This window comes from Eumetopias jubatus, unplaced genomic scaffold, assembly GCF_037043125.1.
Source record: "Eumetopias jubatus isolate StellerSeaLion01/CBP00866 unplaced genomic scaffold, mEumJub1_p1.0 scaffold_4, whole genome shotgun sequence".
Taxonomy (NCBI): Eukaryota; Metazoa; Chordata; class Mammalia; order Carnivora; family Otariidae; genus Eumetopias; species Eumetopias jubatus.
Window position 1 is genome coordinate 82,169,796 of NW_028274810.1, and position 19,547 is coordinate 82,189,342.

A 19,547-nucleotide genomic window follows, 5' to 3' on the forward strand; every position below is an offset into this window, starting at 1 on the left:
GATATCTTGTTCAAGTCATGTATTTGGGATCTGCTACTCACAGCTGAGCCTAATCATAATTGAAAACTTTTTTTAAAGATTTTATTTATTTGACAGAGAGAGGGAGAGAGAGAGAAAGGGAGCACAAGCTGGGGGAGTGGCAGAGGCAGAGGGAGAGGGAGAAGCAGGCTTCCTGCTGAGCAAGGAGCCTGATGTGGGGCTCCATACCAGGACCCCAGGATCATGACCTGAGCTGAAGGCAGATGCTTCACCGAATGAGTCACCCAGATGCCCCTGAAAATTGTTTTTAACCCCCATGAATTAAATGTTATTGGTGGTGGTGGTGGTGACAGTCAATGATCCTTTGGATGTACCCACATATTTAGCTATCTTTGGTCACTCTTCCTTCTTGCAACACAGACCATCCCTCTGGAATCATTTTCCTTATGCCTGAAATATATCCTTTGGATTTTCTGTTAAGGAAGCTCTGTCTCTCAGTATTTGCTTGTCTGAAAATGCCTACATTTCATACTCATTCTTGAAAAACATTTTGCTGGATACAAAATTCTAGATTGATATATTAAAGATGTTATTCCAGTATCTCCTACCTTCCATTGTTATGGGAGAAAAGCTCTAAGTCTGTCATTCTTCTACAGGTAGTCTTCTATCTGTCTCATTAGTCTCACTAGTTTTAAGATCTTCTCTTTGTCTTTGGTGTTCAGTTTCACTAATGTGTTGTCTAAGTGTGGGATTTGTTGGATTTCCTAAATCTGAAGACAGGTCTTCCTCTCTCCCATTCTGTTGACTCTCTGCCAGTTATTAACTATTTGCCTCTCAGTCCCAGTCCACGCTTCTTTGTCTTGCTTTGTGGTACTGGAGCTGAACCCTATAGACATTCCTTCTTTGCCAGGTAGCTCTATGTTAGGCTTTGTCAACAGAAGTTGCTAGAAAGACATATTAGGAAGAAGAGACTTGCCCTCTTCCAGTGTGCTGTTTCCTGTGTGGCTTCTATGGTTCAGCATATGAGGGTCTGGTAGCCTTCACCTCAGTGGTCCAGTTCAGCCTTGGCCCACACCCTCCAGCAAGCTTCTCTTCCACTCAGCAGGAGGCTGCCCCTATGGTCCAGTTGTGCTGGGCACCCTCTGACAAGTTACTTTGCCACTGGCAGGCTGCATGTCTCTGTGACGGTCACAGCCTTTCTTCAAAGGTTTCAACCTCAGCCTTGGAGGGAGGAGCTCTCCTCTAAGTTGCTTCCTTGTTCACTCTCCCTTACCAGCAGTAGTAATTGCTTTTGCAATTAACCACCTTTAAAGTTGACAATTCTTTATATTAAAATTTCCCTGCTCAAATTACTGGTATGGTTTCTGTATCCTCATGCAATCTCTTCCCGAAACTCTAATTAGACATTGTGTCTGATGTATATTCATTCTGTCTGCCATTTCCTGTGCCTTTCTCATTTTTTATCTCCCTGTCTTTGTGCTACATTTGCATCAGTTCTTTAGGTCTATCTTCCCATTCTCTAATTTTCTCTTCAACTGTCTCCAATAGCTTGCTTACTCTGTGCACTCTTTCAATTGTCATATTTTTTTATTTTTAGAAGCTCTATTTAATCCTTTTAAAAATCTGCTGGAGAGGTGCGTGGGTGGTTCAGCTGGTTAATCAGCCAACTCTTGATCTCAACTCAGGTCTTTTTTTTTTTTTAAAGATTTTTATTTATTTATTTGAGAGAGAATGAGAGATAGAGAGCACGAGAGGGAAGAGGGTCAGAGGGAGAAGCAGACTCCCCGCCGAGCAGGGAGCCCGATGCGGGACTCGATCCTGGGACTCCAGGATCATGACCTGAGCCGAAGGCAGTCGCCCAACCAACTGAGCCACCCAGGCGCCCTCAACTCAGGTCTTGATCTCAGGGTCATAAGTTCAAGCCCCGAGCTGGGCTCCATGCTGGGCGTGGAGCCTACTTAAAAAAAAAAATCTGCTAGATCATATTTTTATATTTGCTTATTCTTTGATCACATTTTCTTTTTTTTTTTTTTAAGAGAGAGCACACAAGTTGGGGAGAAGGGGCAGAAGGAGGGGGAGAGAGAATTTTAAGCAGGCTTCAGGTCCAGCATGGAGCCCGATACAGAGCTCAATGCAGAGCTGATCTCACGACCCTGAGATCATGACCTGAGCCAAAATCAAGAGTTGGAGGCTTAACCAACTAAGCTACCCAGGTACCCCTTGGTCACATTTTCAATTTCTTATTTCTTTAAACATTGTAAACATTCTGTTTTATCTTTAACATCTGATAATTCTAACACATGAAATAATTGCAGGTCTGGTTTGCTGTTTAATACTTCTGCAGGTTTGCCCTCATGGTGACCTGGTTCTTTGTGTTTTGTGATTTTTGACTGCAAGCCCATGTACTTTGGCACTTTACTTGTGAGAATTCTTAGAAGTCTAGGCTGAAGAGTTCCACTCCAGAGAGATGTTGTGTTTGCTTCTGCAAGATAAAATAAATTCTAGCCATGAGGCTTTTCAGACAACACAGTTAATATGAATTTGGACAACAAACCCAAGAAAAGGCTAGCTTATGGCTATAAAGTCTCAATTTTATGCCCTCTTCCAACCACTACCAAGATCTAAAAGACATGGGTTTTTGTGGGGTTTTTGTTTGTTTGTTTGTTTGTTTGTTTGCTGTCCTCCTCTGTGAGATAGGTGTTTTTCTAGTTTCCCCTTACACTAATGATTATGTCCTTTGGGGAGGTTCCCAGCTTTACGCAAGGGATCATATCAGACTCCCCATCCTGACTGAGCCCCTAGGAACCCATGCAGCTATCAAAGCTGAAGATCAATGCCACAAAGGTTCAGCATACACACCCAGAGAGAAAGCCAGTTTCAGAGTTAGGTTTTCTCTCTGGGTTAATGAATTCATTTACCACATATTTGAATAGTCACGATTTTACGTGCTTGGGACACACTAGTGAACAAAGTAGACAAAGTCCTTGTCCTCATAGTGTTTACAGTGCAGCAGGAGGGAGGCGAACAACGAAATAAGGAAGTAAATTATATAGTAAATTAGGAGATAATAAGTGGTACTGCATAAAAGAAAGAACAGAGCAGGGGGAGGGGCAGGTAGCAGGATTAAATAAAGCATAGGCCTCACCGAGAAGATGACCTTCAGGAAAAGATGCAAAGGAGGTCAAGGAGTGAGCCTGGGTGGTACCTGGAAGAAAGGTGATCCAGGCAGAAGGAAAAGCTGGTGCAGAGGTGCAAAGGCAGGATGGTGCCTGGGGGAGCTCGAGGAACTGCAGGGAGGCTGCCATGACTGATGGGATGAGCAGGAGGGAGAGTGGGGAGGGAGGGAATCAGAGAGGAGACAAGGGCAGATCACAAAGGGCCTTAGAAGCCCTCGGAGGACTTTGGCTCTAATTTGGAGTGAGACGGGAGCCAGCACAGGGTTTTAGGCAGTTTTAATAAAACTAGACATGATTTGACTTACATTTTAAAAGAATCCCTCTGGCTAGTGGGTGGAGAATAGGCTGGCTTTTACTCTAAGTGGAGATGCCTGCTTTCACTTAATTTTGACCTCTGAAGGATCCCCCACTTTCTTGTAAGGCAGGATACGGTTTTCTTTGTTGTCAGTGGGGAGGCTGTTCAGAGTATCTAGACTGCCACATTGCTGGGAATAGAAGGCACCCTACCGGTTTTCTAAACACAGCACAAAGCTATTGCCAAAACGCTACAGAATATGCCGAACAAAGAAAAACAATATCAAAAGGACAGAATAAAGGCAAGAGACAGAAAAAATAAAACTAGTGTACACCGTGGCAAAGCAGTAATCAAACCAAAGGCGTTAGAGATCACTACTTAAGAATTCTTAGGACAAGACCTACCCAGATCCACGCTTGACAAATGCTACTGCAGTACGCTCAAAACAGAGTCACACTTTGTAAACACAAATCACTAGAATAAAACACAACAGCAAGGAAGAAAGCCCAATCCTGTCAGCAGAGAGAGAGGCTCCGCCCAGAGTGGAGTGATGGGAGCTTGTACTCTGAAATTTGGTTCCCAGGAGTCTTATAAAACTCCTGGGGTACTTGCCCCATCTGGGTCCCTCCCCACACCCAACTCTACCTTGCATTTATAAAGTGCCATTACACAGTTACTAAATTGTATCTTTAACCCTAAATATATGTCATTTTAGACCACTCAATCAACATTTAAAGTGTTTATATATTAAAAAGTCCACCTAAATATCAGTATTTAAAGAAGACCACATCTCCCAATGTTTTTTTAAAAGTTAAAAACAATGTGTACTATGACACGTTAAAAAAAAAAAAAAGGAACCAAAGTAAATTTTAACAATAATCATCTCTGTATGGTGGGATTAAGGGATCACTTTATATCGCTGTTTGTACTAGATTTTCCCCAATTAACATTCCCTCTCTCTCTTTTTTAATTTATAGGACACTTCACAAATTTGCATATCATCCTTGCACAGGGGCCATGCTAATCTTCTCTTTCATTCCAATTTTAGTATATGTGCTGCTGAAGCAAGCACTACACATTCTATTTCTACAATAGAAAAAATATGTATAAAATAAAGGAAATCTATAACTCTCAGAGCACAAAAGGTAAAGAGGGACAAATTCCCTCACTATTAATTGCAGAGCACTTTGTGAAGACACATGATAGTATGTTGAAACTTCTATGAAAGAATAACAAAGAATCACAAAACTAGAATAAAACCAACAGATTGACAAAAAAACTATTTGTATCAAATACTATATGAAATACACACACATATCCATATGCAAGCTTATCTTCATTTGTAAGAAAAAACTCTAAATTAGGTAAATGGAAAATACAAAAAGATATTGACATCAAAGGAAATGAAACAATAAACAAAATGCTTTATCCTTGTCAAGAAGACAGAAATGAAAGAAATACTGAGGTACATACCATTTCAGATAAATTAGCCAACAAGAAAAAGTCACAGCGTGCACTGCTAGTGAGCTTATCACAAAATGAGCACAGCTGCTAACAGTATAGACTGGGCCAAGCTTTGAGGAAAACAATCTGGCAATATGTATCAAGAGACCTAAAAGTGCTCATATCTTTTTACTTGGTAATCCTATTCTAGAGACTCATCGTAAGAAAAGAGTTTTTTAAAGGGAACCCACTTTCAGTGTGTAACTTGAGCCAGCCATGCAAAGAGACTCACAAAGTGCATCCTAGGCAGAGGTAATACTCATGGATACATGAATGAACATAACCAAAAATTAGCAATGTTCAGGGCGCCTGGGTGACTCAGTTGGTTAAGCATCCAACTCTTGGTTTTGGCACAGGTCATGATCTCAGGGTCGAGGGATCGAGTCCTGCATCAGGCTCCGTGCTCAGCAGGGAGTCTGCTTCCCCTCTCCCTCTCCCTTCGCCCCTCCCCCCTCTCTCTCCAATAAATAAATAAATCTTTTTAAAAAAATTAGCAATATCCAAATGCCCAGTGATGGGAAGATTTTATCTGGAGGCAATAATTTTATAGGAAAGTAGTTAAGAGCTTGTTCTCTGGCGACACCCAGATAATTGAAGACAAATAAGCCATGCACCATACCCCCAAGCAGCTCCCATGCTGCAGTTTAAAAATTCTACCCTTCACTAGCGTGCAACTTTGAGCAAGTTGCTTCACCACACCATGCCTCAGTTTTCTCATCTGTAAAATGGGTCTGATAACAGTATCCACCATATAGGATTATTATAAAGATTACATGAGTAATGCCATCTAAAGTGCTTTATACAGCATGTGCTACAGTAAGTACACGGTGCCTTCAGCCGCCACCACTGAGCATGAGGCTTGCAGCTATGAACCACTCAGTGTGTCTGGTGAAAGAGGGGTGACATTATGGATAAATTAGGGTAGAAGACTGCAGGGCTTCTCCCTCCTTTGTTCCTTTAAAATTTTAGGTTGCTCCCATAATTTTTAAAGATTGATTCCATTCCAACATAAAGCACCTACTATGTGCCAGGTCCTGTACTGGGGAAACAGCTTCTGCCTTCAAGGGGCTCGCAGTATAGTGGGTGATCCATTCATTCATCATTCATTCAACAAGTAGTTATCCCTCACCTACTTATGGACCAGGCGCTGCGCCAGGTGCTGGGAATGCAGAGGTAATGAGTAGACAAAGTGGCTGCCCCCACAGAGCCTGTGTGCTAGTAGGGAAGGCAGATGATAAGCAAGGAAACAAAACCAAATAAGAATAATTACAGATTCTGGCACATTATGAAAAAAATCAACACGTTGACAATATTATCTCATGGGGAGAAGCAAGCCCCCTTGAAAGAGAGCAGTCAGGAAAGGTTTCCCCAAAGAGGTGACATCTGACCTAAGACATATCAGAAAAAGAATAAGGAAATCACCTCAGGAGCAAGGGGAAGAGCATTCGGGCAGGTGAATACAATGGTCCGTAGGGCTGAAGGAGCTTAGGTGTTCCAGGAGCAGAAAGGAGGCCACTGGGACTGGGGCAGGTGAGTGAGGGGCTCGGTGGGGACAGATGCAGCTAAAGATGTGGGCAGGAGCCTTGCCAGCCAGGGTGAGGCGTCTGGATTCTATCCTGAGAGTAACAGGGAGCCACTGAAAGTTTTAAGCAGAGGAGAGAGATGATCTTTGGGTATTTTAAAAAATCACTGTGTCTACACTGTAGAAAATAGATAGTAGGAAGGCAGGAGTCGGGGCGAGAAGACCAGTTAGTGATTGCCACACTAGCCCAGGAAGGGGTGATGGCATCTTGCACCCTGCCATGGTGGCAGGGAAGAAATTAGATGGATTCCAAGTGTATTTTGGAATTAGACTGAAAAATTGCAGGTGAACTGCGTGTGGGAAGAGAAGAAAGCAAGAATCGAGAATAATGCCAAAGTGTTACAGCTTGAACAGCTGGCTGACTGGCTGTACTGTTTGCTGAGAGAAAACTGTGGGAAGGAAGAAGTTTGGGTTGGAAATCAAGAGTTCATTTCTGAACAAGTTAAATTTGAGTGCCTGTGAGACATCCAGTAGAAATGGCAAGTGGGTAGGTGGATACACGAGTCTGGAGCTCAGGGGAATGGTCCAGACCAGAGAAATAAATTTGAAAATGATGAGACTGTAGGAGATATTGAAAGCCTCAGCCTGGAAGAGCTCACCTAGGAAATGCGTGCAGGCAGAGAAGAAGATTACGAGTGGAGGCCTGAGAGTCAACATTCAGGGGGTGAAGCCACAGGGAACATGCCAGAGAGGCAACGTAAGAATGACAGAGGAGAGGGCAAAGCCAAGAGCATGAAGGTGGAGGAAGATCAGTTGCTGAAGACAGAAGTGCCACCTCTGGGCTGGCCACATGCAAGGAACTTTCAAGAGCATCTTCTGTATGGTTGTGTGATCGAAATCCCACTGGAAAGGTTTGAAGAGGGAATGAGAGCTGAGGGAGCAAGGGCAGTGAGCGCAGGCCGCTGGCTGGAGAGGTTTGGACACGAAGGGCAGTAACTGAAGGGAAGGTTACAAAGTCTCTGACAGAAGAGAAAATATGTATGTCCAATAAATGTACAAAGAGATATCCGACTTCATTAGTAATCAGGGACATGCACATCAAGACAGGAGAAACCATCTCACATCCATTCAATCGGGAGAATGTTTAAAGTCTGGCAATGCCAAGCATTGGGGAAAACGTGGATCCACCCAGGCTCTCCCGGGGGACCGCCAAGTGGTACAACCACTTTGGAAAACTGTCTGGCACTGTCTCATGAGGCGGAACAATCATGTGCCCTATCTATGCCCAGCGACTCCACAGAGTCACAAACGAGAATATTCAGAGCGGCAGATCTCACAGTAGTGAAGACCTAGAAACAGCCCAGCACCTGGAGAGGAGAGTGGACAACCGGCCGCAGCATGCTCACCGACAGGGTGAAACAGCAGCCCAAGGATGGGCCTCAGGTACACACAGCAGCGGTGGTGCATCTTAGACTGTGACAGCATGCTTTTTAAGAAGTCCAAAAAGGAAGGCGCCTGGGTGGCTCAGTCATTAAGCGTCTGCCTTCGGCTCAGGTCATGATCCCGGGGTCCTGGGATCAAGTCTTGCTCAGCGGGGAGCCTGCTTCTCCCTCTCCCACTCCCCCTGCTTGTGTTCCCTCTCTTGCTGTCTCTCTATCAAATAAATAAATAAATAGGGGCGCCTGGGTGGCTCAGTCGTTAAGCGTCTGCCCAGGGTCCTGGGACCAAGCCCCGCATCGGGCTCCCTGCTCAGCAGAAAGCCTGCTTCGCCCTCTCCCACTTGCCCTGCTTGTGTTCCCTCTCTCACTGTGTCTCTCTCTGTCAAATAAATAAATAAAATCTTTAAAATAAATAAATATCTTTTTAAAAAAATTTTTAAAAAGTCCAAAAAGTTTACATCATTAGAACAGCCTTTTTGTAAAGTAAAAAAAAAAAAAAACAAAAACAAATTATAAATACACTGAGGAATAAACTTTGATGTGACAAAACTACTTGAAAGAAGCCATACGAATGGCAAACAGGCACAGGAAAAGAGGCTCAACATCATTAATCATAAAAGAAATACAAGTCAAAACCACAGTGAAATGTCACCTCACACCTGTTAGGATGGCTGTTAGCAAAAAAAAAACAAAAGACGACCAGTGTTAACAGGGTCGTGGAGAAACTGGAACCCCGGTATGCTGCCCGAGGGAATGCAGCATGATGCAGACGCCGTGGAAAACAGGATGGTGCTTCCTCAAAAAATTCAGTGTGATCCAGCAATTCTACCTCTGGGTATTCCCCCAAAAGAATTGAAATCAAGATCTCTAAGAGGGCTAAGCCCTCCTGTGTTTGTTGCAATACTATTAACAGCTGCCAAGACCTAAATGTCCATGGATGAATGGATTAAAAAAATGCAGTATATCCATATAATGGAACATGATCAGTCTTTATCAAAGAAGGAAATCCTGCAACATGCAGCAGCATGAATGAACACTGAGGACGTCATGCTAACTGAAATGCGCTAGTCACAGAAGGACACACAATGCATGCTTGCATTTATATGAGGTATCTAATAGTCAAACTCATGGAACAAAGAATAGAAGTATGGGTGCCAGGGGTTGATGGGAGGGGGAAATGGGAAGTTGATAATCAAAGGACATAAAGTTTCAGCTCTACGAGATGAACAAGTTCTAGAGATCTGCTATACCACAGCCTGTAGCTAATAGTACAGGATCATACACTTAACCATCTGTTACAAGAGTAGATCTTAATGTTAAGTGTTCTTACCACAGTAGAAAAAAAAAACTATATTTAAAAAAAAGAAAAAACCTATATAAAAAAACGGTAACAGGTAAGTCTAAATCGTGGGTACTTTGCACGGGAAGAGACAAAGGAATGAGGTGGTAAAATGAAAAGAATGCTTACTTCACTAAAACAAAACAAAACAAAACAAAAAACAAAGACAAGTCCTCCCATGAAACTTTTTTACCCCAAAACTGATTAGGAATCTACTGAAACCATGAAATCTAACTATCTAGTTTCAAAGAAATACAGGGCATGGAATAATATATTTGATAACACCGAAGGGAAATCCAGGGAATCCACCAATCAGGAATATCCAGAATGCAGGAAACTTTAGGACCAACAACTCAGTTTCATCAACAAATAATTAAAAAAAAAAAAAAGTGAGTTTGGGGAAACCAATAGGTTAAGAGAGAGACAATCGACCAAATGCAGTATGTGGACCTTTTTTGGCTGCTGATTTCAGCAAGTCAACTAGAAAAACCATTTATGAGGAAGATGACAGGGGATACTATGGAATTGTTCACTTTTGATTTGACAATGGTATTATGATTTTTCTCAAGTCCTTTCCTTTTAAATATATTAAAATATTTTTGAAAAAATTCCAATAACACTTGTTCTGTAGTTTTCTGTGCTTTTTTCATGACACTGTTGTAGCCTGTGTACTGCTCACCACACGTACGCACACACACACACACCCCTACCCAGCAGGACTGCATTTCCAGAGCGTAGACAATTCTGTCTCACCTGCCGTCCTGTGCAGGCCTCAATATAGGGCTTTGCATCCTGAGAGTACTCAAATGTTTATTAAATTTTTAAAAAGAAAGAAAACAAAAAAGAGCCTGGAAGGCTCCAGCGATAAGAAGTATACTTTGAACCAAGGATTGATTATGTTTAATAGGACTTTCTGTGCCTGAGGTCCAAACACAAAGTCCTAGGGAATGAAGAGCAGGGATGCAAAGCTGCCACCATGACTCGTGAAGGGGACCTTCCTTGGGGAAGAAGATGCAGATACCCCCAGCCAGGCTGGGTCCCTATAACACACACCCAACACAACTGCAACTGATTTACTGTGTGTGTTGTCAACTGCCTCCACCACCAGACAGGGGCCCAACCCTGGATCTGGTCACATGGCTGGACCTGGTAAGTGGTTGACAGCCCAAAGTATGAAACTTCAACAGCGTCCGGAGGAGGAACAGGGCTGATCACAAAGAGGGTCAGTAACATCCTGGTGTCCAAGGCAGGAATACCAACTGGAGATTAATCAAAATGGAGACCCTGGATGGGGGGTGTGGTAATGAGCTGGGCCCACAGTCCTGCTCATCTGAGTTGCTGATGAAGGGAATGCAGAGTGGGTCATGGACAGCATGTGACAGGAAGAGGGGCACTGGAAGGTGGAGGGGGTCTGGAGGGGGACAGGACCTGGGAAGCAGCTGCCGCCTGCTGTGTGACCTGGGGCGCGGCTGGCTTAGGCCAACCTGGTCCTTTCTCAGTGCGGTAGGATGTGGGAAACCGCAAGAATGCAGGTAGGACCGGTGCATCACAGCAGAAAACTGAATTTCTGAGCGCATCAGGGAGGCTTACTCAGACTAGCTGGAGGAAACCACACTGAACAACCCAGCTATGGAACGAGGACATAATCAAGTCATGGCATGGGCAGCTGGAGGTGGGGGGGGCCTCCTTCTGCCTGTGATAGATAAGGGGCAGGAAGAGCTACAAAGAGGAGCTGACATTTGAGTGGGTCTTAAAAAACTAGACGGGATGGAAAAAGAGAAAAACAAAAACACACTCATGATGATCTGGGTGCCCGTTAGGCACTGCAGTTCCCTTCCAGAAAAGGGGCCACACAACAAAGGCCTGGAGATACGAAACTACAATGGTGTGTCTGATTTTCTTTCCCCTCTTTGTCCATTCCTATTCCCTTGTCACCCTGGAAAAACCCATTAAAGATGAACTGTTTCTTTTTGCTTCTAGAAATTCACTCCAGGCCTTGATCAGACATGGACGTCAAGATAGATATATTCACAATGCTCGAAAATAGCAAACCGGGGTGCCTGGGTGGCTCAGTTGGTTAAGCGACTGCCTTCGGCTCAGGTCATGATCCTGGAGTCCCGGGATCGAGTCCCACATCGGGCTCCCTGCTCAGCAGGGAGTCTGCTTCTCCCTCTGACCCTCTTCCCTCTCGTGCTCTCTATCTCTCATTCTCTCTCAAATAAATAAATAAAATTAAAAAAAAAGAAAAAAGAAAATAGCAAACCAACTACTAGGTTAGATGGGTTAAAATACTATGTAGTCTTCAAAAAGCATGTTGTCAAAGGTTAGCTAACGGCATGGAAAGAGCTATACCCCACATTGAGTGGAAAAAAGCAGTTACAAAACAATACAATCCAACTTTATTTTTAAAAATAGAATACATTTTTTTAAAGACTAAAAAATCTAATGTTCAAAGAGTCTATCTCTACCTGGTGGGATTATGGATGATCTTCATCATCCCGCCATTTTCTACAATGAATATGTTTTACTTTTTTAAAATGAGATAAAAACACCCCCAGAATGTTATTTAAACACACACACCCAATTGAAAAGATGCCCACGTGGGGTAGGCTCACCTTCTGCAGGATGGGGGTAGGGCACATGTTGTCAAACAGGACTGAGTTGAAGATTCCATACACGCCCTCACCGAGGTGGTATACGATGGTCTTGGGGGTGGAGCCATTTTCCTCTGTGGGGAGGGGAGGGGTCAGGGGCAGCACAAACAGCAGTGTGAGGGGCTGGGAGTGGGGCGCTGGCACAATGGGAGGCTCAGCAAGGATGATGGGTAACTGAAGCAAAAAGGCTGCCCCTTCCTCAGCTATGGGGTGGGTCCTGCTGCCTCCTATGACATGAGGTTCACGTGGTGCACACTCATCCCTGCAGCTGAGCACCCCTGCACAGGACATACTTCCTGCCTGCATCTGAGTCCCTGGAAGCCCCAGCAAAGGCCAAAGAGCAGCCCACCCAAACTCGATACCCCAAGAGGTTAAGCCACTCGCTCGGACTTGCAGCTATAGCAAGTCCTCAGTATGTAAACCCCCTTCACAGCCCCCTCACGGGGCAATGCATGAACTGAAATGAGAAACCAGGCCTCCCGGCTGGACTAATACAGTAATTTTAGATTTATAAAGGAAGCCAGAAGAATGTCATCTCTACACACACACACACACAGACACACGACATTCTACCTGGAGCCCACCACCCCTCCAAATGGATTCTCAGGGGAAGACACACCTCAGCTCTCCTGCCTGGGACCCTGGAACAGAAGGCTCCAAGATCAGAGCCCCTGACCCCACTCACTCAAGGGGCTGCTGGAAGGACTGATCTCTCTGGAAGGGCAGGGATGAGCGCTGATGTTGCAATGTGGGCAGAGAACCCTGAGTCAGCCCGGCCTGAACTTGAATCCAGGCATTGCCCCTCACCAGCTATGTGACTTTGGGCTAGTGACTCAACCTCTCCAGGCCTATGTTCTGTCATCTATCAAGTAGACTTAGACAAATATAAGTTGTCATTAATTATTTTCATTATGTTATGAGCAGCAGTAGGATGAGTAAGAGCCTATACTTTGGAGAGGAGACAGGCATGGGGTCGAATGCAGGCTTTACTTTTTACTATTAAGCAATTCACTTGTATTCTCTTTGGCTCTCAATTTTCTCATCTGTACAATGGGTTAATAAAATATCTGTTCTCCCTAAGGTGGTTTTGATCTCAATCTTCATAAAATGTAAACATGCATAGGAAAAACTAACACTAAATAAGTGTCTTGGGGGTAAGGGGACTTGGTTGTAAGTTTCCCTAAAGAAAGGATCCATCCTCCAGATTCCCATCCCCTAAAACCAGACCTTGCTCAGCCAGCCACTGTCCCTAGCTTTGGGAAAAAACGGGGCTCTGCTGCCCACCTGGCACCTACCCTCCCTTCCAGGCTGGTCCAGAAGAACCTCCTTCTTGGCAATGATGCTGACTGCCAAGGTGAAGGCCGAAGTCACATAGTAACGCCCCAGCCTGGCAAGGATGTCCACGCCACAGCCCTCTGGGAAGTACAGGTCCAAGGCTGAGTTGATCACAGAAGCAATCTGGTGGGACAGGGATGGGGGACAATGCATGTGTGAAATGGGGGGTTTACATACTGAGGACTTGCTATAGCTGCAAGTCTATTTCTTTTTTAAGATTTTATTTATTTATTTGAGAGAGAGAGAGCACATGAGAGGGGGGAGGGTCAGAGGGAGAAGCAGACTCCCTGCTGAGCAGGGAGCCCGATGTGGGACTCGATTCCGGGACTCCAGGATCATGAACTGAGCCGAAGGCAGTCGCTTAACCAACTGAGCCACCCAGGCGCCCTGCAAGTCTATTTCTTGAAAGCTTCTTCGATTTCAGAAAGAAGCACTTGGCAGCTACTAAGGCCCCAGACTGGGGACTGGAGACCGCCGGTCAGGCTTCCTGACGTAGGAGGCAGACGGAGCTGGGTCAAGACCCTCATGCTTGTGTAAATCACCTTCCTCAACGCCCCCACGACGGGAAGAGGTGTTCTTAACGTAATACTTGGTACTCAGGTTCCAGAAGCCCTGATGTAGATCTTTCATAAATGGCCAAAGTGTTAAATGACACATCTTTCACAGAAAATAAAGAGAATGAAAATCAAAATCACCCGCAATTCTATCATCCAGATTGTTAATCACTGTTAACTTTTTGGAGTAGTTCCTTTAATTCTTTTTCTATATAAACACTGTTTTTTATTATAAACATGATAAGGCTATGCATATGCTTTATAACCTGTTCTACTCAACAGACTCTGAATGATCTCACATGGGAGTCATACGAATGTACCATAATTTAACCACTTTCCGAGTGTTAGATGGACCAGGAAAGTCCACTGGGTTTTTGTTATGAACACTGCTACGATGCTCATCTTTGAGGCTAACTCTTTGCGTCTGTGGGGGATTATTTTCTTAGGGTCAGTCCTGAGATATGGATGTCCCCGGACCTGGCTCTTATTAGGGAGAGGCGACCCCTAGTGGTTGAAATGGGAATTGCGGGGGCACATTTTTCTTGATTTCATCTCAGACGGAAAGAAGCAGACAGAAGGTGGGCTTTTCCCTTCCCTGCCCTCCCGTTTGATTTCTCATCAGCTCACCTGAGGGAGAACAGAGCATGCCAGGCCCTCAGAGAGTTTCAGGACTTATACAAATAGGCCTGGTTAAACAAATACATGCAAGGACTAGAGTCAGAGAGTGTTGGATGTGTGTCCAACTCGGCCGTAGACTCAGAAAGTGACATAACCTCGAGGAGCCTCAGTTTGCTCAGCTGTAACATGGGGCTAATAATAAGATGATCCGAGTAAAGCAGCAAGCACAGCATGCAGTGCCTGGGACCCACTCAACAGTGCCGGGTATGCCGACCCCACCTCCCGCAGAGCCCAGTACCACACTTCTGACCCCAGGGTTACCTCTTCGAATCTCACTTTGGCCCCCTCCAATCCAGGGAAGCCACCGCCAAGGTCCAGGATGTGCATCCCATGGCCCAGCTCAGCGCCCATTTCAAACACAAGCCGGGCGTCTGCGATGGACTGAGTGTAGGCGTGAAGGTCAGGACAGCCACTGCCAATGTGAAAACTGGGAAGGGCGGAAGACCCTCGGCTTACATGCAAGGCCCCAGGTGCCACCGCCTCAGCCCCTGCCAGGAGCAGCCTTGGACAGGCACAATGGGCATCATGCCCATTCTGCAGATATAGTGACTGAGGGCCCCAGAGGGTAAATGCATTGCCAAGGGTCACGGGGCAAGTGAGGAGTGGACAAGAGACTAGATCCAAGGTCCCTTAGCACTTGGTGTCCCTCCCATCCCATCATGCTGCCACTGGGGCTAAGCCCTCTGGGATGAAGAGCTGGGCCCGCGTCAGCCAGGTCCGTATATTCCTCTCAGTCAGCGCTGCGCTTTCATTTCCCCGTCTATAAAGTGGGGATAAGATCCCACAAGGCTGTGGGATAATGTTCCTGAAGCATTTAGCACAGTGCCTGGCATATCCTAAGCACAGAATAAATAAAAGCTATACTATTAGGTCATTATCATGACTTCGTCCCTATCCCTGCGAGCAAAGATGTGGCTACACGACCTCTGGCCTATAATAAGTTGGTATAACTCCTGCAAAGCCAGGTACCTCCTGGGGCCTCCTGGGACAAGATCTTCTGGGGAACCATGAGGTCGAGGCAATGGGACACTCCATCCTTTCCTTCCAAAGAGAGGAAACTCTCCACTGGCAGGATTCTAGGCCCAGAGACAGGCCTTCCTTGGAGGCCCTGAGGGAGGTCTCATAGAGAATTGATTCACTCCTGGGAAAGAGGCAGTGGGCCTGACAGGGCTGGTGCAGCTTCCGGGCACTCACCTCACCCCCACCACCTCCACGTGGCTCCTCTTGGCATTTTCAAGCAGGTGTCTGCAGGATTTCAGCGACGCTCCAAACTTGAAGCTCAGGGGGCTCAGGGAGTGAGATTCATCAGTGGCAATGCACAGAACCAGCCTGAGGAGACACACAGCGCACCTCTGCCGCGTGGACCCCACCCCCCCAACCCCAACCATGTCCTCTTGGAGAACAAGGGTATAAATTCAGAGCTGCCCACCCCACCGGGCCCTCACCCCTTCCTGCCCCTGCACTGCCAGTCAGCCTCCGAGGCCCATCCAATCCCCTCTCTAAACGTCCCTCGGCCCATCCCCACGGCCCCTGCCCTGGTCCCGACCTCACCAGCTCTCCCTGGCAGCTCCACTTCCTCCGAATCAGCCTCTACACTGGCCAGGCTTTTCCAAATTTTCTTGTATGAGGGGAACCATTTTTTTAAATACAGACATATTGAGAACCCCCAAATCACGTAAAACTGACAAAATGGAAGCTGCTTTGGGTGAACCAGAGTGGCCCCCCCAGCCTCCCCATCACCCCGAGGAGGCCTCCCTGGAGCCCCCCACAGCGTCAGGTGACCGCGTGAAAGCCTCAGCCAGAGCAAAATGTCCAGCCCTGAGCCCCGCCAAAGCCCATGTGCATCAGGTCCCTGCCCTGGGACTGTGACCCACCAGCGATCATGTTTGCCCTCACCCCTCGCACAGGTCTGTTCCGGCCACACCAAATTTCTGCTCATCCCTCACACGCCCCCGGCCGCTTCCAAACCCCTTGCATTCTGTGCTTTGATGCGCTCTGCTAATTCTACTCCCTCCTCAGGCCCACCTCGAAGGCCACCTCTTCCATGCAGCTTTCCTGACCACCCTCCTCTTGCTCCTTCAGCCTGTGACTTTGACCCCCAGAATACCACCAGCTTTGTTCTGCCTGGGCTGCCATGGTTATCTCTGCCTTGGCCCTCATCAGGCCCCGGCTCGCTGGGTCCGGTCCAGGAGTACCCGCCCCAGACTCCTGGGACTGTGGCCAGGTCCAGGGCAGGCTCCTCTGCTCCAGCACCACTCCTCCCTCCCCCTCTGCCCTCACACTCAGCCCAGCCCTTCCCACGAGTGGTTCTCTGCTTACTTGGCACTGGGGTGGCTCTTTACCACCTTAGCCAGCTCCGCCTCGTTGTCAAAGCTCAGCAGCCGGACCCCATGCTTGGCAGCGTACTTGATCTGTGCGATTTGCTTACAGGGGTTGGCGTAGACGATCTTACTGGCAGGGACGCCAATACGCTGGACCAACTCCATCTCTGCCTGTGGGGTCCCAAAGGTGATGGTGAGGAGGCTCAGGACCTACCAGGCCCACAGAAGTCGAGGAAGCACAAATGAGGGGCAGAGTCATAGCTATGCAGGGGGAGGTCCCTAAGAAGTGGGCCTCATTTGTACACAACAGATATGTGAAAATCAGGACTCATGCCGGTTCACCATTCTTTGACAGACAAGGCTGCCATAGACAGCTGTCCAGGTGGTGCACTGTACAATTGAGGGGAGGGAGGTCCCATTCACAGAGAATCCATGGTAGATTTTTATATTTGTTACGACTTCCTGGCAGTAAAGCATCTCAGTCTCACAAAATCAGTATATTCATTATAAGTGCCTCAAGGATGGGGTACATTTTCTAATTCACTCAAAGACATTACATGGAGTCATGATAGCCCTAACAATAGGCACCTGATACATTTTCCTGGCAGACTTAATGTTTAAAGAATATTGCTGGGGTGCCTGGGTGGCTCAGTCATTAAGCATCTGCCTTTGGCTCAGGTCATGATCCCAGGGTCCTGGAATGGAGCCCCGCGTCGGGCTCCCCGCTCCACGGGAAGCCTGCTTCTCCCTCCCCGACTCCCCCTGCTTGTGTTCCCTCTCTCACTGTGTCTCTCTCTGTCAAATAAATAAATAAATCTTTAAAAAATAAATAAAGACTATTCCCTGATGGGGACACCTGGGTGGCTCAGTTGGTTAAGAATCTGCCTTCGGCTCAAGTCATGATCTCAGGGTCCCTGCACAGCAGGGGGGAGTCTGCTCCTCCCTCTCTGTCTGCCCCTCCCCCCACCTGTGCACGCTCACTCTCTCTTTCTCAAATAAATAAATAAAATCTTAAAAAAAAAAAAGTATTCCTTGATGTACTGGAAAGTTCACCAGACCAAGAGTCTTTTTGACACAGGTCATCCCACATCCCAAGGCCTGCTGTGCGTGTGGCGCTGTGCTGGGTGACTCTGGCCAGCCCCTCCCGTCCCTCCGGGAAGGCCTTCTCTTCCTCCCTTTTACAGAACACCGTCCCACCCGATTGCTGCATTAATGGTACAGACGAGGATGATGATGAGAGCAACCATTGTCCCTGAGCACCTACCACAAGCAGGCACTGAATGAGATGTCTGTAAACTTCTTCTATAAAGGGCAAATAGTTTATTTAGGCTTGGTGGGCTATATAGGTTCTTTTATTTTTTTTTAAGATTTTATTTATTTATTTTTAGAGAGAGGGAGAGAGAGAGCACCTCTGAGCTTATGTGCAAGCCACAAGCAGGGAGAGAGGCAGAGGGGCAGAGGGGCAGAGGGGGAGGCAGAGGGGCAGAGGGGGAGGGACAGGAAGAGAGAATCCAAAGCAGACTTCATGCCAGGCAGAAAGCCCAGTGTGGAGCTTGATCTCACAACCGTGAGATCATGACCTGAGCCAAAACCAAGAGCCAGACACAACGGACTGAGCCACCCCCCAGACACCCCGGCCATATAGGTTCTGTGACACCTATTCAACACTAAGGCAGCCAGACAGGGTGCATGAGTGAACGAGCGTGGCTGTGATCCGATAGAACTTGACAGAATCAGGGCGCCTGGGTGGCTCAGTTGGTGAAGCAACTGCCTTCGGCTCAGGTCATGATCCCAGGGTCCTGGGATCGAGTCCCGCATTGGGCTCCCTGCTCAGCGGGGAGTCTGCTTCTTGCTCTGACCCTCTCTCCTCTCATGCTCTCTCTCACTCTCTCTCTCTCAAGTAAAAAAAAAAAAAAAAAAGAACTTGACAGAATCAGGCAGTGGCCTGGATCTGGTGACCATCCATCGTCTGTGAACCCTTGCTTTGGATTCACTACTTTATCTACTCCTTACAGTAACCCTGCCAGAGGGGTACGAGCTCCGCTCTAGAGAGAAGGAAACTGGTACTCAGCGAGGCGACGCAGTGGGGAAGAGACAGACCCAGCTTGCAAACTCAAGTCTGACGAAGATGGAGGGCAGGAAGTCAAGAGGCAGCCAGTTCTGAAACACCGTGAGAGACACAGGGCCATCTTTAGCCATCCTGAGTTTCTAATAAGGCTCTAATTTTAATGTAGCAACTTCTCAGCACGGGGTACTTACGTGCATTATCTCACGTGATGCCTGAACTGTCCTGTGAGGTATGCATTGGCCATACTTTACACAGGACCACACTGAGTTCAGAGAAGTCCACCTGCCTGCAGAGACACAGCCAGTAAGCAGCAGAGTGGGATGAAGCTGGAATCGCTGCCCTCACAGCTGGCTTCCAAAGTCCCTGAGTCTGAGTGGATGTGCAAATGCGCTTTTGCTCCCCGCTTCACCAAATGAGGTAAGAGGAGGAAGCCACGGTAGCAATTTGGGGCTTGTGATTTAGCTCTGATTAGAAACACTTATACAGTAACTAGTGTTATTCACTGAAGGACTTCCATATGCCAGCCACAGCATTAAATATTTTATGTACCTCTTTATTTAATTCTCATGATAATTTTATGAGGCAGGAAGCAGAGGCTCAGAGGTGAAGTGACTTGTCCAAAGTCACACAGCTGCTGTGTGACTAAGTGGCCCAGCTGGGATTCTAACCCAGGACTGTCAGACT

At 46.7% G+C, this 19,547-nt stretch overlaps 1 protein-coding gene and 1 non-coding gene across 9 annotated transcripts in view; both read right to left on the reverse strand.

The window, feature by feature from the left end:
- Positions 1–19,547, reverse strand: part of AZIN2 (antizyme inhibitor 2) — a 44,090-nt gene that overhangs the window by 16,043 nt on the left and 8,500 nt on the right. For 6 of the 8 annotated variants that reach the window (XR_015767995.1, XM_088022512.1, XM_028113772.2 and 3 more), the window contains 5 exons: positions 16,794–17,005; positions 15,669–15,803; positions 14,736–14,901; positions 13,203–13,365; positions 11,869–11,981 (listed from right to left, as the gene is read on the reverse strand). Coding sequence is in view for 7 of the 8 variants with exons in the window: in XM_088022512.1 (XP_087878638.1) it covers positions 11,869–11,981; positions 13,203–13,365; positions 14,736–14,901; positions 15,669–15,803; positions 16,794–17,005 (789 nt within the window). In the remaining variant the exon portion in view is untranslated. The remainder of the gene's footprint in view (positions 1–11,868; positions 11,982–13,202; positions 13,366–14,735; positions 14,902–15,668; positions 15,804–16,793; positions 17,006–19,547) is intronic. The other 2 variants (XM_028113776.2, XM_028113773.2) reach the window with 2 other exon arrangements.
- On the reverse strand, positions 4,418–4,522 carry LOC114217229 (U6 spliceosomal RNA). The gene has a single exon (XR_003610930.1). It is a non-coding gene; the product is annotated as a U6 spliceosomal RNA (small nuclear RNA).